The sequence below is a fragment of the Zootermopsis nevadensis genome, unplaced genomic scaffold (genome assembly GCF_977971745.1).
Source record: "Zootermopsis nevadensis isolate Lab colony 2312 unplaced genomic scaffold, Znev_1.0 Znev_ptg000028l, whole genome shotgun sequence".
Lineage (NCBI taxonomy): Eukaryota > Metazoa > Arthropoda > Insecta > Blattodea > Termopsidae > Zootermopsis > Zootermopsis nevadensis.
In genome coordinates this window covers 13247426-13271990 of record NW_028259160.1, presented here as the reverse complement: position 1 = coordinate 13271990, position 24565 = coordinate 13247426, and the positions used below count along the sequence as shown (strand labels likewise).

The window sequence follows — 24565 nt, the reverse complement described above, 5'->3', positions numbered from 1 at the left end:
GGTATTAATTATCTAATATATGTTTATTTTGAAACATCTGTTTCGTCTTGATCACCTTGTTTACTTGGCTGTAGGACATGGATGCTGGTGGAGATTGTATAGTACAAAGTAGTGTGTATTGGTTTCTCTTTGTTTATTCTCATTTTATAGTTTATACTGTATAAACATACGTATATGAAACAGAGAAGACAATGCAAACGTACACGGATTATCCAAGAATGGGTCATTATGATCCATCCGTGACTACTTCAGCAGGTGAAATGTTAAGTATGTACTAACAACATTCGTTTAATAGATTGTTAAAATGAATGATATTGTGTTAATTGAAAATAACATGTTCAGGAAATAGTTTATAAATTCATCAGTTAGAGGAATGCTAATTACTGCTTACATAATCTTGTAATGAATCGAACAGGTGCCGTAATAATGTAATTCATCACACATCCTTTATTACACAGATTTCTTGATCTGGCGTGGTAGTCGCTTGTTAGTGTAGAAATCTTCCGATTGTGTATATTTTACATGAGAAAATAAACTTTGCAAGGAGAAGCTATCAGTTTCTTGAAGTTTCCTGTATTTCTGATGGAGAATAACCTTTTTATGAGTTGAATATGTATGTAATTAAAACATAATTTAAATTACTTGCATTTCCTTGTAATTTTCACATATGACATTTTCCATTGACCGAAGTTTAAATGTACGAAGAAATCTAAACAAAGTTACTTTTCCTGATTTGTAAGGTTCTAAAAATAAAATTAGACATAGAGTGTTATTAAATAACCATTGGGAACTGAAACACCCCTTAATTGGTTGCTTTGCTGACCAAGCTATCTTGCCACATTGCCTCATCAAATTCATTTGTCTAATGCCATTTGGTTTTCATCCCATTTAGTGTACAGTGATGGCAGTGCACATTATCCTTTGGAAGAAGATACTTATGAATTACCGAGCGAAGGGTTTGTTCCTACAAGTGAGCATTTTGCTGAGGGTTATACAAATGCAGAGTTCCAAGAAACACACACTATTCTTGCAGATGGGGGGGATCGTTTTGGAGTGTCAGCAATTGCATTTGATCAGCAAGAAGAATTACTATGGATGGGTAATCAGGGTGTAAGTATTGTAAAAATATATGTAATGTGGTGCAAAGAGACCACTAGCTGCTGCTGCAGCTACTATAATTTATTTCACTGTACTGTTCAGTGCTAATTTCAGTACTAAATCACAACAATAACAATATATTACAATGACTTTTCAGGGTCATGTCACATCTTACTATGGACAAGGCCTCCAGAAATACACTTCTTTCCAAGTGCATGCAAATCAAGAGGTCCGACATATCCACACATTTGAAGATGGGATCTTAGCTTTGACACAAACTGCCCTTCGATGTCAAATTCGAAGAGGAATACCAGTATTTACACATAGGTAATAGACAGTTATTTGTTATATTTGTTAAACATAACTTGCACTGTTCATTCCATATTGATTGGCTTATCTTCTTATTAAGGAATGAGGGTTTGGGAATTTCTTGATATGCTTCTCAAGAACTCTGCTCTATGAATTTAATTATACATTTCTTTAGTTCTTTAAGAATTTTATTGAATTACCAATTGTCCTGGCTTTGGGCAGGGTGCCTAGTCATGTACCTACATCCAACAGGGCATGTGAAGAAGGACATTGCATGCCCTTGAGACAGCAGGCTGTCTGATTACATGGTAGTAATGTTCCTGGAAGAGGCAGAAATTATGAGAAAATGTTTGAAACATCTGGGGTAATACAGTGAAACATATTTATGGTGTTTGTGTGGTGACAAACAATTTTTAACGCTATAACTGGGAATATTATGTACAGGAAAAATATTTTTTGCCTTATAGATCATACATGAACTACTGAAGATACCAGAAACATGATGTAGAATATGTTCTTATTCATCACGAATGACATATTGCTGGATGTGTTGTGTGTCCAATTGTTTAATTGTTTTGGGCAGGATAATTTCTGCTGTATGTCTTTGCCTGATGCAGGTGTAGCCAACCTTACATCAGTCAGAGAAATTAATTAATAAGAATTTAATTGAAGTGTATAATTATTTAGTAATATAATTTATAGAAATTGCGGATTTTAGTCTTAGCCCTTAAGAAATATTTTCCATGTGTCCTCTTTTTCAGCTTTTGATTTAACATCTTGGCTGCAGTGGTAGAGTGTAACTGGCTATTCCTATCAAACTCTGCAGATTTATTTTATGAGTCATATTTACTCATTCCTTTCTTTATTTAATCCCTAAGCCTGTGTCTTGTTTTAGGAATAGATTGAAATGTGTTACTAATTTTTGGTCACATTATATTATGTTAATAAGAATTTTTAATTATGAAACATTAGCACCTCAAATGCAGTATTACAAAGCAGATCCTAAAAATTAAGGCAGATGGTTGATTGATTCATAGGTTATTTAATGAGACTGTATCAACTTCTGAGGTTATTTGGCATCTGTGAGAAGAACATGAAAAGACTGGAAATAAGATTTTGTGATATACTTCAAAGTATATTGATTTTTTGCAGTTCTGATAACATGGAAGAAATGCAGTGCCAGCTACAGATTTCTCGAGATACATTACTGATGGGTGGGCATCAAGATAAAGTAATCGAGTTTAATCTCAGTCAGGGTCAAGAAACAAATCTGGTATGCAACATTCCCCACAATTCTGCAATTTTAATTGGACAAAAGTTTCAACATGTTACTTATTTTCTCATTCTGTTCTGTATGCAGTTAATTCTAACATCCTTAACCTCTTCAGGGTTATAATCTCACTGAACAGCTGTTGTATTGCATTATGGCAGAAATAAATTGATTGATTTTCTTTCCTACAAATTAATGAACATGTAATATGGTTAATATTTTCACTAATGATGCTAGATGGCAAAATGTTCTGTATTTGACCCTAAAAGTGCATTGAGTGGTTTATTAGTTTCTGTGGAATAAGTTTGTGATGGATATTGTATGTTATTACATTACACAATGAGGATGTAATCATGTTACGATGTTAAAAAAACTGAAAAGTGTTTTTGATATGTTAAGTCTGCCTACATCTGTTCATTCATCAGGAGTGAAACGTTGCATATAAATACTCTGTTTGTGATAATTTTAAATGTTCTTACTTCTAGTTACATGTGGGAAAGAATGGCTGTGCGATCCTGCGGCTACATCCTCGATTTATATGTGCTGGAGACCCAACTGGTAGGATCGATCTTCGTGATCCTAGCACTTTGAAAGTGGAGCATACGTTAGAAGCACACTCAGGGAGTTTATCTGACTTCGATGTACATGGAAATCTATTGGTTACCTGTGGATTTTCAAATAGGTATAGTATGTTATATGCATATACAGATTGTAAAAAGTTACCATTGTAAGTATTTTTCCCTTCATTCTAACTGAATACTAATTACTGTAGTTGCTGCTGTATAACGCATGCGTGTATATAACACATACCCTTGTTTTTGATGCAGAAGAAAAGCCACTTCCTTCCCCTCTTTAAATATATGTTTTATGCCTTATATATATGCTAATTTTAAGAACAATTAATTTTTAAAGGAAAACTGTGTGTTATACAAGAGTAGGTATGGAATCTAACTAACTCACTCCATAGAGTAAAGTTCTCAGCAAGTCAAGAAATTTCCTACCTCTTATTGAACCTGAAGCTTTACTACTATGTTCATAAAATCCTGGATACCACCAACTGTCCCTATCCTGAGCCATATAAACCCAGTTCACGCCCTCCAACCCTGTTTCCATAAGGTCTGTTTTAATATTATCCTCCCACCTATGTCTGCGTCTTATGAGTGGTCTCTTCCCTTCAGCTTCCCCAACCAAAATTTTATACACATTTCTTATCTTTATCATGCATGCTGTATGCTCTGCCCATTTCATCCTCTTTGATTTGATCTTTTGGTTTCTGCAATATTTTTCATTATTTTTGTCATACTTTGAGAGCAATTATAGGCGTAGTTTGACTAAAGTTAAAGTGTACTTTGCCTTTGGTGTGTGTGGTTATCAAGTAAAAATACTTTTCTGTGGAATAATTATGTATGAATTATAGTTGTATCTTGTAATTATCTGCTTATATTTTGATAGTGCATACTTTTGTTCTGTTCAGACAAGGCAGCTTATCAGTAGATCGTTTCCTCATGGTGTATGATCTACGCATGATGCGTGCTGTGACACCAATCCAAGTGATGCTGGACCCTCTGCTACTAAGGTTTATGCCATCTTTTTCATCTCGTCTAGTCACTGTGTCTGCTCTTGGTCAAATGCAGCTTGTTGACACTGTTGCTCTTTCACAGCCAAATCTGTGTTTATATCAGGTATTATGTCGACTGGTGAAATCAGAAAATAAGTACAGTACAATAAGTTCCTGCTTTAGAAAAACACAGTTAAACCTCATCAGTACAAACATGCAGGGACATAAATTTTTATAGTTTTTAATAACTTACATTTATAGCAATGAAACTGAAAAATATTTAACTACTAAGATAAGCTTTTATTTTTTACTGAAATTTAACTGTTGTCCAGCTGCTACATTTGTAATTTCAGGTCTCAAACTAAACTCGTGTGACTATGCAAAAAGCAACAAACACAGGCTGAATATATGAGGAATAGAGTAAAGGCAGTTCTATTTTGCCTTAAAAATGATGTTTACATAAAAAATTATATATATATTAACAGTATCAACCTTCCTTCATTTGCACCTGATTAGTTTTTATTGTGTTTGGAGTAATTATATTATGACTGTAGTCTGATTTTGTTGTCATGAGATGTGAAAAACCGTGTAATTTATGGAAAAGTGACAGTTTAATACTGCAATACTTCTATGAACTGGATTTAAGTTTGCGAATGAATAGATGATAATATTATTTTATCAGAACTTAAAATTTACCTGTCCTTGTACCTAAAGTTAAATATCTGCTCAAGTATTGTCAGTTAATGGTTACTTCATTTTTTTCACCATGTGAAAATTTGCCAAAATCTTTACTGTTTTAACTGTTGTAGAGATGTAGGTTTATGACAAAATTGTGTGGAAGTACAGAATTTCACTGACAGATCACATAAGCTATTCATAGATTTCAGTTTGTTTTGTTTGAAGTAGAGAGAATTGTGTGTTTGAAACACTGTGCCATAACATATTAACCATGAAAAAATCCATCAATATGAGATGTAAGGTCCTTACAGAAGTGAAGATGTTGATGCCAATCTTCTGGGTTATAACACCATGTGGACATGGCATTTAGATACTAATGTTCCTCTGAAATGTTAGTACCCGTCTGAAAGGCTACACAGTGACAAAACACAGAAGACCAATGTCAACATTTTTAATGACATCTCATTCCGCTTCCAGGTCAACACAGCTGGCTCTATGTGTTTGGCACTCGATGTGTCATCGTCCTGCCAATGTATGGCTTTTGGTGATGGTGGAGGTTCTATCCATTTCTATACATCCAATCCACATAGAGCCATGTTCAATAGCTTTTCTCGGGAGACTGAGTTTGCTGATCCAGTTGAACCTCTACCACCAATTAGTATTCTGGATGATGTTACACCATTATCTTCAGTTCCATTACCATATTACCAACCAGGGAGTATGTTGCTCTCTGATTGGCCAGAGCAGTATTTGAAGAAAGTATACAGGTAAATACTGTCTTGGAATTCCATCATTTGACATAGTGCCAACATAAAAATAGTACATGTTTACATCTTAACTGTTAGTGTCTCATTGTGTACACGTTGCTTTCTCAAATCAGATATAAATTTATATGAGATGATGAAATTAACCCAGCTGTAGGTAACAGTTTCACATTGTGATATTTTTCAACTTTATCTGTCAAATGCCTTCTAATTATTATTTCAGACGGACACCGCCAATTGATCCAGAGATACTGAGAACCATGAAAATGCAGGGAACAATTGGCTATGCACCAAACCCCATGGGCCACCGAAGAAATCAAGTGAGGTTTCAGATTTTAAAAAACCCTTCATATCGTATATTGTAGTTTGATAAATCTGAGTGTTGTGGTTATTCTAGTATTCATAGTTGGGGGTGTGCAAAAATTATTTCACTTGAATACCACACATCCACATAAGCTTCATGCAGATTCAAAAATTAAACAAGGGCTCCAGTAATATGGTTAAGGTTTGGTTTCTTTTGATAAAAACAGGATCCCAGCTGAGTTAAGGCTTTGTCTGTACATGAACATATGTTCTGTGGTGCCAGAGATTAAGTATGTTGTTAAATTTATGTACTCAATTGTGAGTGATTCTGTCAAAGACATTTATTTTCTTTCATATTTGTTATATTGCTTCATTATGTATTGAGCATGTAATCTCAAAAAATATTACTGTGATTGTTAATATTATTTTTGCAAGAATCAAGTACAGCCTTACATTAGGTGAAATTGTTAGTCTGTTAAGGGTGTTTGAGCCGGATGTGAAACATTGAAGTTAATAACTCAAAATTTTTGTTGCTGAAGTTCAAATTTGAATTTCAGCTTAATAACTTCAAAGCTTTGACACCCCGTGTTTGTTAATAGCTATGAAATTGCCATATTAACTTATTCAGTACTCTTTAACTGTATTTATTATAACAGTAACTGAAGTACATCTAATCATTGTAGCTTAACGTATAATGTACTGCTTACAATGGTACAATCAAATAAAGGTTACATGAACAGTCATAAACCTTTCTTTTTACTCCCTTTTGCCTGACTTGATTCAGTGGGATCACTGTTGCATCTTTCCTTACTTCTTACATGTTCTTTAGTGGGTACATTTTGTGGTGATGTACATTCTACGAACCTTGATCATGTTTAACCCTCGTTTGTTAGTACACATCGTAAACCATATTGCACGTTACCACTGGACTGCAAATAAAGTGAAGGTTGTATGGTTATTTCAGGTTAAGGGATATTTAAGTCGATGAAAAATGTTTTGTTGCATTCGTGTAGTTGTACGTGATGATAAATCATCATAATTTACACAACTTAATATGCGTTGCTGAAGGTTTTATATGTTCCTTATTAGATACAGTGCATAAGTCTCAGATTTAAATTAAACACATTTCAATGTAAAGGCACTGTTGGGGCTGGTAAAATGCCTTCATTGATGTACTGGGTCTTCGAATGAGTGACTTGTAAATGTTTCTGATTGAGGTACAGTGTAGTAAACAAGATCAGAAAGGTGAGTTTACATGTGCATTCTTTTTCCTTTTCTCAATGGTAGTAGCTTAAATAGAAGATGACAGTAAATTACATGGGTTGTCATAAGTAGCATCCACTTAATATTCCAAGGGATTGTAGATGATGTGAAAACATTAGCATATGTTTTCCATGAAAGATAAGATTTATTGATGAAACCTTTTGGAGAGCATTTTCATTAACATGAATATCAGGGAAACAGGTCATTAGGGATAGAGTTGGATGGAAGTGGCTCAGGATCATGGCAGGCTTTGGTATGGAGTTATGGATCAAAATCTTGAAAACCAGAATTTTTTAAAAAGTTTTTTTACATTGTTAATTTTATTTAAGGTAAGATAAGCATGTGTGCTTGAGAATAAGATTTTCAGTGTTATTTAGCATTAAATGATGGATGCCTTACATTTTTGGATTATTTTTGTAGGCATTCGTTTCTTTACATGATTGGTTGGAGTAAAAATTGTATTCTAGTGGAAGGTTAGTTGAGTTAAAATTGGCATTACTGATTCTATGCTGAAACGCTGATTCAGTGAACTTTTATTTATTCATTTATAGAGCAACCATACTGAAATTTCTGGTATTTGTCTCATTGTGTCTGTATGAAATTAAATTTTTGATATATGTTGCCACAAACAATTCCATAATATTGGATGCTTCATTAGTTGTCTAGCATTAGTCTCAATGCCCATAAAAGAAGGCTGTCCTCCACATAATCAGTATAAGATTTGTTCTAAACATTAATGGAAATATGTACTTGGATTCACCACAAAATGAGGCATCCTTCCTTATATCCCCTTCTTACTAAATGCCAGTTTTTCAGTTGAATCAATATTATTGCGTAACCTGAAAATTGACCTTGTGAAATACACAAAATAATTAAAATTATGAAACTGAGCAGTTAAACTGTCACATAGAACTCTCCATTCTTTGTTTGGGTAATATGGAGTGCCTAAATATTCTGATGTTCTTACCTGTTGAAGAGCAAGATAATTTTTTTTTTATCCTTACAGGTGGCATATAAATTGCAGAAACATGGTGGTGGCCATAGCCAGATAAAGCTATTTGGTAATGATTCCCGAACAGGTAAATCAGGAGAAGAGGCAAATTTCATTGCAATTCCAAAACGCTACCGTAAGATTGATGTTAAGTATTCAAAGATGGGCATGAACGACTTTGATTTTGACCAGTACAACAAGACTAGATTCCCTGGTCTCGAAGCGACTCTTCCAAACTCCTATTGCAATGCAATGCTTCAGGTATGTATGAAGCGATGTGTTAAGTGGCAAGGTTGCACTTTATTCTCAGCTGTCACTGTGTTTAGAAGTATGGTGTCACTGTTGTGTGAAACATTCATTGTAAACTCTGCTTGAGGTGGTTAACCTGCCTATGCTCTCTTTATTAATTATAACTTGACTAACAACACGTGTTTCTGATGAGCTCAGTTGTTTTGCTTTATACTTTGATCTTCGGGTGGATACTTGTATTTGGATACTCTCTGAGAATCTCGGTACATACAAACACATTCTGTTCCTTGAGTTTTAACACTTTAATTTAAAATTAAATACTTATCCTTAGGTTTTCGCAGCTATTGTTTATGTATTATTTTAGATTTTGGGAATAAGTTGTGTTGAGCGTTGAATGTGTTTCATTTTGGCATACCTTTCATGTTGAATCATCCTGAAGTGTTATATTGCTTTGAAAGCGTAAATAATTATGTGGAGCCACAGGTTTTACAATTTTGTTTCTTTGTCAGGTGCTGTACTACATGAGCCCTGTCCGAAGTGTTCTGCTGTCACATTTATGTCACAAGGAGTTCTGCCTGGCTTGTGAGCTTGGCTATCTGTTCCACATGCTAGATATTTCACAAGGATTTCCTTGCCAGTCCAGCAACTTCCTTCGAGTTTTTCGCACCATCCCTGAAGCATCAGCACTGGGTCTTATACTTTCAGACCAAAATCCTGAAAGCAAAAAGAAAGCAAACTTAATCCAACTCATTCAGGTACATTTATATAACTACTTGCTAGATGAGAGGGAGAGGGTTTTCTTCAGGCTGGAGTGTTCAAACTTATTCTTAGTTGCTTTCCATCTCTCATTGATCTTGATGTTCACTTATTGCCAAACTATCTAATAGTACAAATTATACATTGTGTAGGGACATAAATTATGTTCCTCAGATGTCTCCAGAGGTAACAGTGTTTAGGATTTACGCCTAATGAATCACGAGGCAATAATCACACTGTGTGACCCTACAATTAACAAGTGTGTCAAGGCATGTTACGGTAGAGTACACATATATTCAAAGTGCTTATGATTTCACATACCTGACACTAGAGATGTGACACTACATAGAGTAAAGAAATTATTTGTCATTGAGTTCTGTTAAATATTCCCCACTCCAAACAATGTTTCAGAGAAATATTACATGCATCAGTGAGATAAACATTTTATGTTGTGTGTGTATATATATATATATATTTTACAGTGAGCCATTTTTTAGAATATTTATTTATTTGGACCTGAACTTCATATAAAATATACATTATGTGGGACCAATTCGGGGTCTGCAGTGGCGTCTGAGGCGTGGGCCTTGAGCCGCTTGGTCGCCGGAAACGTGGGTTTGAATCCCACTCAAGCCATGGATGTTTGTCCGCGTTTTTCTGTGTGGTGCTGTGCTGTGTACAGGTAGAGGCCTTGCGACGGGCCGATCCCTCGTCCAAGGTGTCCTACCGAATGTCTATAGATCAAGCCAACAAAAAGTTGGGACCCACAGTGCTCAGGCACTTGAAGAATGGGTCGTTCCCAGTATCCAGTATCCTAGTGGACCAATTCAAACTGGAATAAATTATATTTCATTAAACATGCATATTGTGGCACCATATTTAAATTTTAATAACTTGAAGTTCTGCATTGTCAACTGCAAAATTTTAAATAATGGCTTAAATTATGTTTACACTTCTGCTTGTAATGTTTTATATGCATGCCGTCTGTTACTCTAGTTTTCCTTGCATTATTTTCCAGAGTTGGAATCGTTTCATCCTCCATCAAATTCATTATGAGATCCTAGAAACACGAAAACAAAAACTGTTGGAGCAGCAGCGGCAAAATGATTTATCTCAAGCAGCTGATCGCGACTACTTTGTATACAAGGAAAAGGATTTTCCCAGCATACTTGGTGATATTCATACAAGACTTGTACCCAAGGCCAGTGTTGACAGTTTAGCCATCCATGATGCAGATGAGAACATAAGTAAGATAACCCGAGTCTTTCCCAGAATTTTGAGTGACATTCATTCACATCTTGTGTCCAAAACACTGTCAGCAAATGGTCATAGTTCCAATGCTTATGGTGAAGAGGATGGTAAATATGCAAGGATATCAGCAGCTGCTGAAGGTAGAGTAATGAAGAATCTGTAATATTCATTTCAATATTTACAGGATACAGGATGATTTTTTAAAATTGAGCATTAAGAATAAATTTAAATTCTTGAAACTGATTCCAGAGTAAAGCATTAGTGTGATGATGGCTATCTTCTGGGTTGTTGCACCAGTTTACTGATAGATGGCTGATGTTTCTTAGAAGCTTATGCTGTACTCATCAGGGTGATATCTACCAGATTACATGGTGCTGGATTCCATAAGGGAGCTGTCTTCGCACTCATCACCATGAAAATCTCAGATTTCACATGAAAGTTCTAAATATTTAAAGAGTTTGGAAATTCTGGTATCTAACGTATCAGCAGATTGTTGTTTATGTTCTGTCAGGGTTGACATAAAATAAAACTACAGGATATGACACATAACTTGGATTCCACATAGTAGCATACAGTGGCAGTATTCTGTGTTGTGACTGCATTACCCAGTAGTTTGCTCACCACTGCTGCAGTATTCTGTCATGGCAGTTTCCATGTTTAGTGGGACATTCTCTATTTTACATAGCACTGACTTCAGATGGGTCGGAGTGAGTAGTACCTTTGCATGTTTTTTACACCCAGTAACTCAGTTGAAGTATTACACTGGCAGTAGTTTAGTATAACACATTTATGATGGATGTTCAAGGAAGGTTTGGAATGAAATTATTTCAAAACCAGTGTTTCTGTCCAAGCCCCTTTTTACTCTGAATCCAGTGTCCCTGCCCTGTTATCTTTTTCATTGTTACGTGACATGCTTGATGCCTTCCACATCTATCTCCTTCAAAATATCCTCCCTGCTCTAACAGCTGCATGTCTGGCAATGATGCTTTGTCTGTGGATTCTGCAGTTCAGTGATCAAAACAGGAAGATGCCACATGGGGCAATGTATGTGTTGTATTTTGCTGAAAGTCGACAGGATGTGGGATTATCATGGTGAAACTAGTATTAATTTTGAAGTTCGGGACTTTTCTTGCGGATGACATCCTGTATTCAGTAAATTGGCCGACTCACATCAGGGTTCTCTGCTGTTGGAATGTTGCCTGCTTGCCCTGCCACTTGCCTGCTGTGATGCCACCATCTCATGTGATGTATTAGCTCTAAGTGCTTTGAATGTTTAATGGAGTCAGTGATGAAAATGAAGAGCAGTAATTCATAATAATTTATGAAAGGAAAATGATGATCTGAACAATACCGCATAATATATAGCCGTTATCAAGTCTATAAAAACTTGTTTTTAGTTTATGATTGGAGATGTGATACTTTTAGGATTCCAGATGATTGGTAAAATCCTCCAGTGCAGTGGTCCCCAACGCGGTGCCCGCGGGCGCCATCACGCCCGCCAAGGCTTTTGGGTGCCCGCATTGTTACAGAAAGAAGTTATACTGAATAATGAAGGTCGTTCAACCATGAACATTATAAAATCAAAGCACAGATATCGACTTAGTGATGCCCATCTTGACGATTGTTTGCGAGCAGCAACATCATCCTACACTCCCAAATTTGAAAAACTGGCCGATCAAATGCAGTGCCAAACATCACACTAACTTCCCACTTGAGTAATAATAATTGTACTTATAAAAGTACGTATTTTTGATTGCATGGTTTCTTGTATCATTAAACGTCGTGTTGTTTTGTGTATTATTTGGTGTCCATATCTTATTTGTCCAGAGAAAAGAAAATTTGGCTTTGTTAATTGGTTGGTGCGCGCCACGATCTCATAAACTCTCAAATGTGCCCGTAGGCACAAGAAGGTTGGAGACCACTGCTCCAGTGTATAAAAACTAAAGACTGCTTTTGTAGGACCTTTAGAATATATTTGGTAATGCTTTCAACTACTTAGTATGCAAAGTAATGTTTAAATGCAGTGCACTGTTATTGGTATCTTCACAATTTGAAAACACAAGCATTATTACATTCTGCTACTATTGTCAGTTCACTGCATATCAGTCTCCATTTTGCTTCCATCATCATACTAGAACACTACTATAATACTTCTAGTGTTACTTGCTGCTTGCTGAAGTGTAACTTTTGTACTTAGCTCAATGCATGATAGAATAATTTTGTGTTAGTAATGTGTCATAATTCAGTTGGTTGGGTACAGGTTTCTCATTGCTGTGGTCTTGTTTCTATCTCACTGCAGTTCATATTGAATTTGTGGTGGACGAAGTGCTAAGACAGGTTCTTTTTCCTGCTCTTATTATTCCACGAATGAATACTGTGTACTTATCACTGCTTAGTAGGTACATGGTACGTTTGAAACCAGCCGGTATATCGTAATATCAGTTCTCATTTGGAACATTCCTTTTGATCTAGCATCATTGATTACCAAGTGAATATTTGTGCAAAATGTGGTCATTTTCAAGAGTTGCTGTTTAGTTTCTGATATAAACAAACATCCAGGAAAGTGTCTGCATGTAAAATAGTGTAGTTAGTACTTTCCTTTGAAAGGAAACAAATTAGGCTTATGAAATCACCATGCTGTATGCCATTCTAACTTTTTAACCGGTTTTTACAATACAACTCTCATGAATGATCTTGTCTGAAAATATGAATCCCTTTCTGTTGTATGTGAAAAGGTAAGAAACGAATGGAAGGAAAGACCAGCTCCAGAAGGGAAGCAGAAGATGAAGAAACTGAAATTAGCCGCCTGTTTGGGATGAAAAAAATTCATGTTCACAGATGTCTGAAATGTGGTCATGAAATTAGCAAAGAGTCCATAGTTCTACTGTGCAATCTCATATATCCAGACATTACTTCAGGTATGGGTTCAGATATTCTTAGCCTTTTTCAAGTCATGATTCTCAGTAAGTTGGGATTCTCCAACCATTTACAAAGGACAAATGCTGCAGATTTTCTTTTTCCCCATAAATTAGTCTTGATTTCAGTTGATTTCAATTAAAGACTTGAGTAAAGAAGAATGTTTTGAAATGTGCATGCCATCATATTATTTGAATAAGTGCCAAATGCTACTTATTGATGCTCAGTAATGTCATGTGTTGTAGGCAAGGTGGAATTTAGTTTCTGTGATGTGCTACTACAAAGTTTGTGTCCAGAACAGACAACTCCAGCATGGTGTGACTCCTGTGACAAATATCAGCCGACCTTGCAGACTCGCCAATTAAAAGTTCTACCAAACATTCTTACAATGAATTGTGGTCTGGACAATCAGCAGGTTGGAATATTCTTTTAACATTTTAGTTACGAAGGGAAATTTAACTTGACTTGCAGGAATAGGGGAATTAAACTTGAATACTATTAGCTGGACTTTAACCCCAGGATTAGCAGTTTAGTAGTATGCTGCTCTGATGTAGAACCAGCCGGACTGTGCATGGTGGATATCATATGTTTTTCTATATTAGGCACTGCAAAGAGTTTATTATTTCAGTGTCATCCCATGTATGTACTTCGACTGATTAGCATATACTTTTAGTGAGGTTTGTTGGAGGATAGGGTGGCACTGAAGTAGTTTTTCTCTCTGAGTTCTTTGCTTTTTCTTGGCTATTTGTCATCCCACCATGAATTTGTACGTATCTGTCACAGCTCCACGAGGCATATAGCGGTCTTGACCAAGTAGTGCATTTTCATATCCTTGGTCTTCAGTTAGGGACTTTATCTCTGACCCAGCACTTACTGGTAGTTTAGTTTTTAGTGTCAGTTATAGTATGTTCAAATTGTTTCCTGCAGAATAAGTGTTTCTGGCAAACACAGATGGACCAGGTTGTTCAGAAAGTACTAAACCAGACCGGCATCCAAGGCGTCAGTGGTCCATCTGGTAGACCGTGTCGGTATGGTTCCAACTGTTCAAGACCAGGTTGCCGATTTAAGCATCCTGGCAAAACAGGAGGTAATTGTTATTTCAGAGATTTTACTGTTTTCTAAATTTATTTTCATGAATCTGTCAGTGTGAGGTTATGTCCAGTTATTGTAACACATTTTTATAAGAAAACATATCGATACTGCATGTAACCAGAAAAGAAGTACTGACTTTTATGGGAATGGAAGTTTAAGTTTATCTTTCTGTACAGTTTTAAATCTGAACCAGAAATTTTAAAGACAAAGGAATGTTTCCTGTAGTTAGGATTATGTTTACAATATTTAAGAGGCTCGTTTTGTCTTTATGTTCAAGTAAGAAGGTAGGGGAAATACATAATCAGGCCGATGACCCTTCTTTTTTTTCAGAAAATTATACTGCAAATACAGGTCTTCTATATAATACACATTCTTGGCTTCCTATGCATATTCGAATAGAGTTGTTAAGAAAGGGAGGAGTTAATATTAGGAAGATACCGCCAGTGGATAATGAACCACCAGAAAATGTGAGTATTAAAAAATCGTAGACTCTATGGATTCATATTTTTATATTACAGTATCTTTTTTGTGTTTAATTTTAATTTGCTGGTGCTGGATGAGTCATCAGTCAGAGATGGTTTTTTCAGGTCGTCATGTCAGAGGATGTAACACAAGCTATCAGTTATGACTTGGCTGCCATTGTGTGCTACATTGATTATCCTCATCAACATGAAGGGAAGAACTTGGTAGCACTTATTAATGTGGGGCCCAGCTATCACTGCAGGGCAATGGGATCACCCGTCAGTCAGTGGTACATCTTTAATGACTTCAGGTGAGTTTTACGAAGGAGTATAATGGAGATGGTTTGATTTGCTTCGTGAGAATTACACAACATTCAGTCTTGCTGTACCAATAAGTGATGACATGTGTAAGAGGAAGTGGAAAGAAAGGGGACAATAGGATTTGAGGCTTTCACGGCAGTAAGTTTGAGGTTGGCTGTCTTCTATGTTGTAGCGCCATGTAGTCTGGTAGAAGTTTACCAACGTTTCAGAGGTCCTTGCTGATGAGTAACTTATCACCTGATGGTGGAGTTAGCAAGGACCTTTAAAACGATGGTAAACTTCTACCAGACTACATGGTGCTACAACCCAGAAGATAGCATCTTAAAGGGGAAGATGCTAACGGCTTATTTCCACACTCTTCATTCCATATTAGAAACATAACACAGGATTGTAGGTGTTTTTAAGAACATTCCATTTCTTTTCTTGCTGCAGCATCTCGCCAGTTCCTGCCCAGGAAGTGATTTGGTTTAGTTTGGACTGGAAGATACCCTGTGCCCTATACTGGGTGAATCGAGACATGCCCAAGAATATGATACCACCTGCTCATAATCCTATCACAATAGATGTGTTTCTGGAAGACAGGTGTTTAGCGCTCAATAATGGGGCCAGAAAAATGATCACATTCACACCCCTGGCAGCAGATGAAATGCCTGGGCAAGGTAAGGGATTGAATAGCCTCTAATCTAACCTCAGACTAACAAGCTAATTAAAAGAGTCAATAGCAGTTGGTCTAAGAGTAACTGTTTATTCAGGGGATCAAAAATAATACAGTGAAAACTCTATCCATCGTTCCCCGAACTATCGTTTTCTTGGAAGCATCGTCTGTTTTGTTCGGTCCCTGATACGCCCCATGTAAAATAATGTTACATTTTCTCGCTTCTATCGTTCCTCAAACTGTCGTTTTATCGCATCAATTGTTCAAAAATCTTAGTCCTGGCCCACAATTTTCCCGCACTGATCGTTTCCCGTATTCATCGTTTTTATTTCTCTCCCCCATCAAAAACGATGCATCGAGGTTTCACTGTGTATAATATTACTTAAAGAGTGTGGGTGAGTCGACATTGTTAAGAGGCTGATATATTTAAGTTGTAATTGTGAAGAGATGAACATAGTAGTAATGAGAAAGCCCCACCCTTTTGTTTGTGAATGATCTGACTGTTGGAGCATATGATTTGCCGGATTAACCTCTGTTGACAATGTGTCATGGCTTGCCCATAGCCCTTCTGGCTGTGCATTGCTGTAGCATAGCACTAAACCATTAAACCGAGTAGTTTAATTCAGGCCAGTAGCCTGGTATAGTGGAGATTTAAATCCCCTATTCCATTATGATATAAAATTTTTCTGTTACAGGTGACATAGTAGCAATGGATGCAGAGTTTGTAACATTAAACCAAGAAGAAGCTGAACTTCATAGCGATGGTAAATTATCGACTATCAAGCCATCACATATGTCCGTAGCTCGTATCACCTGCATACGAGGGTATGTATATAAATGTAAATTTTGGGAACATACGAAATAGTGTAATTATTTGTCACTTCATGTAACTAAAACAGTATAATGTGAATACATTTACTGGGAACGACCCGTTCTTCAAGTGCCTGAGCACTACGGGTCCCAACTTTTCGTTGGCTCTATTTGTTGACAGTTGGTAGGACTCCTTGGATGAGGGATCGGCCCGTTGCAAGGCCTCTACCTGTACACAGGACAGCACAACACAGAAAAACGCATGGTTTGAGTGGGATTCGAACCCATGGTCCCAGCAACCAAGCGGCACAAAGCCGACGCCTCAGACCGCACAGCCACTGCTGACCCCGTGAATACATTTACAAGACTTAAATTACTGTGTTACAAGACACAAAAGAAGTTACGGATTAGTGTCGTTTGTTCAGACAAGGTGTTTGATATTCTGCCTTACCACAGACACTTTCGAGAGAGTCGTGATTTGATTTGTTGCAGTTATGGTCCACTGGAAGGAACACCATTTATTGATGACTATATCTCAACACAGGAACAAGTAGTGGACTACTTGACACAGTTTTCAGGCATCAAACCAGGAGACTTGGATGCCAACTTCAGCTCTAAGCACCTCACCACACTGAAAGCCACATACCAGAAACTTCGCTTTCTTGTTGACAACGGGGTCAAATTTGTTGGGCATGGACTTAAAAATGACTTCAGGTACAATAACTAGTCGTGCCCCACAACGTCCTCACTCCTGTGTCAAACTTATTTTGAGCAAAGAAATAGATTACAAAAATTATAAGGAAATGGGCGGGGATCCTTAGACTAAAATGTGAATTCAGTAAAATTGCCTTTTGGTGTTTTATGTAGTCTACGAGGTTTTCCCTCGTGGCCTGTGAATTATCATTTTTATGCACATTTTGTTTAAGAAAATTTAGTACATTTAATTGTCTGCGAAATAAATTTCATTGCACTTATGAATCATCATTCAGCTTCAGATAATTACCATTTGGATGACTCATTTCCTTGCGACACCATTATTTTTTGTCTTCACCCACATGAGTAATGTGTACGCTATACATGACCTGACATCTTTAATTTAAATGTATGCTTTGAATGTACAGGAGAAAATTGGAACAGGGAGAGTCTGATGTTTCTGAACAAATGTAGAAGTTTCTCTCATAAAATTTCATTCCAAAGGCCTGAAAGCAGATAGTGAATTAATTCATCACAGAATAGTGAATATGAGATAATGCAATATGCTTTGTGGGTGCACATCGTATCAGTTGTTGTTTGTAGCTTTGTGCCATGTTAATTCCAGAATGACTTACGCTGATATGTGATGTTTTCCGATTCGCAGAGTGATCAATTTGGTGGTTCCTGCAGACCAAGTAATAGACACAGTTCTTCTTTTCCATCTGCCACACCACCGCATGGTTTCCCTCCGCTTTCTAGCGTGGCATTTTCTAGGTAAGCGTTACATAACAAAAATTTGTATGCTCTGTAGATATATTATTTAAACAAATGTGCTTATCATAAATTTGTACCTCAATTCTTTACAAAACACTACCACACTGTTTTAGATTGTCCAAGGAATTTGTGTTATTTTTACGCATGCTTAATGATTAAAACTAGAAACAATTATGACACGGGTGTCCGACATAACTCAGAACCAACGTACTTGCATGCATTGGCTATGGTCTTCATCGTGATTTCCTCATTTCCCAGTAGTTTGCTGGCTCCACGTTAATTGCAACACCTGTATAATAAGTCTCCTTTTGTACCTCTTCATGCAATATTATAGAACTGGTGGAACACGCGGCAAATGTATGTGGTGTGATAAATGCATACAAAATTTTAGATTGAAAATTTGAAGCAAATTTACCATTTGGGAGACCTGGATTAGAGGATAATAATCTAGATGAGGGGATAATATTGTAATGATTCTAGTGCAATATGTACCGGCACGGTGGTCTAGCGGTTAGAACGCTGGCCTTGTAATCCTGGGATCCTGGGTTTGATTTCTGGCGGTGCCTGAATTTATAACTTGTGTTGGGCAAGGCCGTGGTCTAGGCGACACAGAGTTTTCCTCTGGGGCTTCCCTGGTTTCTCCGTGGCACTCCATACACACAGAAGAAGGCAATGGCCTTGCCTAAAAAACATATGTGAACAGGTCCCAGTCCGAGAAAAGGATGGAAGGATCCTGTTCATAATATGTCACCAACCTCCTGTAAAGGAGATGGCGTAATAAATAAGAAGAAGTAGTGCAATATGGTGTGAATATGTGGAGTGTATTTGACTGGTTCAGGGTAAGGTCCATTGGTAACTTCTGAGTTCCAACTGATCAACTGAGTTTTTTAGAAAGAACCTGCACCGTGAGGTCAGCTGATTTGTATTGCATTTTCTTGTGAATACCAGAATGTAGGCTATGTTGTTTTGTTTTAGGATTAAAAATTCAGTCAGTCACTCACGATTCCATTGAGGACGCTCGGACAGCTCTTCAGTTGTATCAGCGTTATCAACAGGTAGAAGCCGAAGGCAGTGTGACTGCCACGATGAAAGAATTGTATGAAGCTGGTAAGCAGTTACAATGGAAAGTGCCAGGGGTTGATACTTAAGACATTTCGGTAGTTGGGTTATGAAATCCTGCAATAAATTTAACTCTCATCAAGAGAATATTTTTTTAAACAAATATTTTTTGATAGTACTCACACAAAAGAAAGACATTCAAGAAGCATAATATATCTGAATGATGATGAAATGCTAATTTTTCTGCTTCCAAATGGCTAGTGTCTCGTGAAATTAACGTCATCAATTTATAACACTGTTTTTTATTTTTATGTTTTAAATTTTAGCACTTTACCAAATTATTACAGATTTTATGGGAGACGTCAGTGATGTTGCGTATGGAAAGTTCTGGTTTCAGAATCTTTGCTGTACTTGAATGGATGTTAGTATGTATTCTTTTTAGGAACTTGGTTATGTAATATATGAATGTTAATGTTTTCTTGTGTGTTCTATCAACAAAATTAAATGCTCATTCCATACATCCAATAAAGATGTAGTTATTAACAATTTAGAGTTCTTTTAGTAGCCTTTCAGTGGCTATTTAAATGAACTGCATGTTTAGTATTTTTTTAGGAAATTTCATATAGGCTAGTATAGATACATATTTATCTGATTTTATCTCATACAATGAAAGTTTTTTATTTTTCCTAATATTTAACTGATATTATATAGCCTATTTGTACCTCTTTGAATTATTTGATATGGGAGTATGTTTTACCTAACTTCACTTCGTGCTAGGCAGTTACCAAAAGTGCGCTATTTTTGGTTGCTTGTTGGAGCTGCAAGTAATGAGATACATTGAGTTCAGTATCGTAACTACGAAGGCATGATATATTAAAGCTTCCAGAAACTGTTAGCAGGATAGATATATACTTTTATTAAAATGTTTATTTGCCTTTTTAAATTTCCATTCTTTTGTATTTCACCAGCTTCAAAAGCACAAAATATTACGGAGGTTTAATTATCAAAATCAAACACTTCAAATAATTTCTAAATCATAAATACATTATCCATAAAATCATTTGTAGAAGAATGATGTTAACAGTTACAAGCAGGGCAATAGCGCTAAAGTCTGAGGAAGTATCTGGCAAATTTAACGCAGTAAGAATTTGTAGTACCATATCAGAAGTTATGCACAGAAGTTGATCACTACACTGCATAAAAATAAATTCATAGGTATTGCTATGTACACGTAGATATCAGAACCGTCCTGCCTTTTCCAAGCGCTAAATGTAATTCATAAACGAGCTGGGAAAACTGCCCTGTGGAAGCAATACTGCCAGAAAAGTTGGTTATGTTGTCCTCCGAATGAAATAGTAAACTGGGAATGTTGTCAGTATAAAAGTGAAATTCCAATTATGAATGTGTCGTAATTCCATTTGCACTTGAACAGTGTTTATGAAGTATTTGGTTGTGTAACTTTATGCATCGCTTTGCTTTTCGTATGTGATGTTCAGTTAACTCCTGGCACTATTCTGCAATGCATTTGATGTGTTTGGTGATTTAGTTGTAATGATAATTCATATTAGTAGATTTATTTTTGTAATGCTGATTTACATCAACGTTTTAGTATTTTTTTAAAAGAAGTTATTCAACCAAACATGAAACAGACAACATTCCGTTGTACTATGTCTTTAACTTAATTTTAATCGGGGTATAAATTAAACGTTTAACCTATTATGAGAGGAAATTATATTTTCTTAGATTACTTTTTTATAAATCAAAGACAGTATTTAGATTGACGTGTAATTTATTCTCATGTAGGAAGCCAAGATATACTTGACTTAATCGTATTTTTCGGCTCAATATTTTATCATGTATGTTGTGGTACACATGGAATGTATGATTTTAAATAAAAGAAATTACTTAAATATTAGTATGTCATATTGACAGATCAGGTTTCTTTTTCAGTATCTGCCATTCTGGAAATTAACGTTCATAATGTTCTGCATTTATCAAGTACGAACAACACTGAATGCATTTGTTGCAGAGTGTTTTAGATTTTGCGCCACGTCAAAAGTGAAATGGCATCCGGATGCTTTGTAGAACCTGCTGCATTCTTCAGGATAAAGGCAGGAAGTAAGTTCAGATATTTTGTATCTATTCAAGGTGGTGCAAGATCTGAAAAACTCTGCCAACAGACTGGACTGCCGTGAAAACCGTAAACGTCGCGCAACTTGTTTGGTTTATAGTTGTGTTTAATGTGACTTATTTTGTGTTTAGGTGTGGGGTTTGTGCCTATATTCTCTGGAATAGATAGAATATTTGAGGCATATGAAAGTAATTATTTCATTTAACATTTTTAAATACATTTTAATGTGTGGCTGTTGAAAGAATACAAACCAGTATATGTAAATTTATATTTATTGTCTTACAGGTTTAGACATTTTTTGTACTTTCATTATTTTTAAGACATGCCACTCAAATCTGAAGACAGTGATGGACCAAGTAAAATGCATCACCTATGCAAAATATTTTTTAATAACCTCAGATTATTCATCCCCTTCTTTGTTCTGCTGGAGATTGTAGATGTAAAAATGTGCTCTGCATTACACATCAGTACAAATATAATTATTCCACATCAGAAATGTTACTGAAAAAAGACTACAGTATTTCAGGAAAGTACCTTCGTCATATACTGGTATTAAGTGCAATAAAATGAAATTAGTGAGACCAACATAAAGTAGAAATTTCCCGGGAAGAATGAAGAAAAAACACTTATGTCGTGCTGCGGTATGAAATTCCTGTCATCTGTGTTGGTGACATTAATAAAGGTGAGATTTCAGGTTCGTACAGCAACAAATATGTTTTACGATGTTACGTCATGTATTCTGCTAGAAACTGACTGATGTTTCAGAGGAGCTTACTGCCTCCATCTTTGTCGCTAATAAACTTATCATATCTGAGATAATGCTCAGTGCAGAAATAATTCTGTATTCTTTCCATGGCTCTGATCAAGAATGGAATCCCCATAAAGCTAATAATCAAATAAATTATTTCATTAATTGAATGATCCGTGGAGCTGAAGAATTATTCTTTAGCTCTATGGATTAGGACATGTGGGTTATTCTGATGCAGAATCAATTATAAAATAATTAATCTTTCAGGTATTTGGTCCATAACAAATCTATGTACAATACATTTTCACTGTTACTGTTGCAAAGGGGCACCACTGCCTCAACAGAACTGTGGCTCGTATTAAGTCCATTGTCCAGTCCCCCAATAATACATGAGTGAATATGGATTAGCAGAGGAATGGTACTGACGGGGAAAAACTGAAGAAAAATCTGTTCTGGTTTTCTTGTCTACCATAAATCCCACATGGACTGCCCTAAGCACAAACCCAGGTCTCCATTGTGAGAAGGTGGCGACTAACCTCCTGAGCTGTGGTATGGCCTCATAACACAATACGGGGAAACGGGCTTATTTTCATGCCCCTGAGCGTGAATTGGAAATATCAGTATTAAATGGGTGCCATATGATACACTCATATACAAGCTTAAATTCAAAAGGATAATTTTATTTTTTATGACAAACCCCACACTTACTAATGTATGTAATCAGCTTTCTAATTTAAATAAAATTATTTTTTTAAAAACTGTGTATGTTTTAATGCCCAAAGACGTCATTTGTGGGAGAATTTATTTTTGTGTACATGTAGAATACTGCATTTGTGAACACCACAGCTTACAATTAAATACAGAACATTGCTATCTTACTGATAGTTCTGCGGAAGAGTAAAAGTGTTCTCATATTACTGATATTTTCAGTGTTACTTATTCAATTATAGTCATGTTTTAAAATTTATAATATGAATTCTCATTTTATTATGAGCAAGATGTAAAGAAGAAAATATTTTTGTATGTACAAAGCTGGAAAGTTAAATCACAAACTGAGAAGATACGTATTTTATTTTTAAAATGTTGCTGTACTTATTTGGTGTACTTTCATTTTTAACAATGTACATTTCATTATTTAAGTGGTTCAATACTTGTAACATTTCAAAACATTCCTTGTACTTTACTGTGAGAAAGATTGTGTGCTGTTTTGTAAGCAAGACACTGAAATACAGTTAGAAAACTCTGAGTAATTCATCCAACATGATTGTGATTATTTTAATCTTCCTTTCTGCTTGTAGCATTTTTTTCTATTTCTTTTTGCCCATCCTTGTGAGAGACTGTATGTTCTTGATTCTGTTGCTCTCTGTTGCTTCCCCACCTGCACTGCGATACCTACTTTAGCGTTTCCGAAGACTAAAGGATAACTGTTGATGGAAAGCAACAGATTGGCAGAAATGACATTGTATGTCCAAGTAATAAGGAAAAGACAAGAGAAAACAGAAGCTATCCCAGAATAATTTTATTGCACAGATGGAGTGACAACACATTAGTGGAGATGCCCAATTTACAAGTCCATGGATTGCACAACAGAATATGTATTAATAGACATCACTGAGCCCAGTGCCTAATTTGTCTTATGCAACGTAAAGCGCTCATGATATCGTATAAGAAGAGAATAATCACTGAAGTCAATATTAGCAGAATGCTTCACAAACACTAGCAAACGATTTCGATGTGAAGAAATGCTTGAGATTAAACACGTTCGGTTTCTGAATACACCACGTTCGCACTAGCGCAGCCAGGGTGACCCTGACTCGAGTGTAACGCTAGACGTTCGTAGTCTTTTGCATGGGGACGAACCTGTTTCTGATTTCAGTTCTGTACGTGATTATTGTTTCTTTGCCTTTTAAATGATACAAACGTGTCTTTGAATGAAATGCGAAGCATCGAGAATATTCGTCCACGGCAAGCAGGCGTATTACGGACATGATATAATTATAAAATTCCATAAATTGTAATATTCGTGTAGTAATAAGTTTCGTGAAATTTACGCTGCCGAAATTTCCTTTTGTAGACAAGTGTTATTTCCAATTTCCTAAAAAAAAATAGGCGGCGGGGAATATCATTAACGCTTCTGTAAAGAGCACTACTGGTACCCCTCGGTATTAATCATAGATAATCTGCCATGTATTAATAGAGTAGCAAAAGACAGTAGACCACATTCATTGGCCCATCTGTTGGGCCTTTTGTAAAACAACATTTAATTCTTGGAGTCATAGGAGTCGTTACTATTCAGAGGAGTAGTGACGACATAAATCATTTCACGTCTACGTTCGTTGTCACGTTACTAATGTGCAGTGTAGTTAAGCTTTCTTGCAAAAAACATTTAAGTATGGAAATATTCCTGTTTGTTTT

At 36.1% G+C, this 24565-nt stretch overlaps 1 protein-coding gene across 2 annotated transcripts; it reads left to right on the top strand.

Annotated features, from left to right (window-relative positions):
* The first annotated feature begins 39 nt into the window (after window positions 1–39).
* Window positions 40–23409, top strand: PAN2 (PAN2-PAN3 deadenylation complex catalytic subunit PAN2). 2 transcript variants are annotated; one of them, XM_022070091.2, is made up of 21 exons: window positions 40–267; window positions 893–1110; window positions 1256–1425; window positions 2560–2680; window positions 3163–3359; window positions 4152–4359; window positions 5391–5680; window positions 5901–5997; window positions 8250–8495; window positions 8993–9238; window positions 10258–10486; window positions 13226–13408; window positions 13652–13821; window positions 14334–14493; window positions 14829–14965; window positions 15086–15270; window positions 15713–15939; window positions 16631–16760; window positions 17238–17459; window positions 18103–18212; window positions 19188–23409. In XM_022070091.2, exons 1-21 carry the CDS (start codon window positions 192–194, stop codon window positions 19358–19360), a joined length of 3795 nt encoding a protein of 1264 aa, XP_021925783.1. In that variant the 5' UTR covers window positions 40–191; the 3' UTR covers window positions 19361–23409. The 2 variants fall into 2 exon arrangements, with proteins under 2 accessions (XP_021925783.1, XP_021925782.1); XM_022070090.2 differs by having other exon boundaries at window positions 10258–10630.
* Window positions 23410–24565: the final 1156 nt, after the last annotated feature.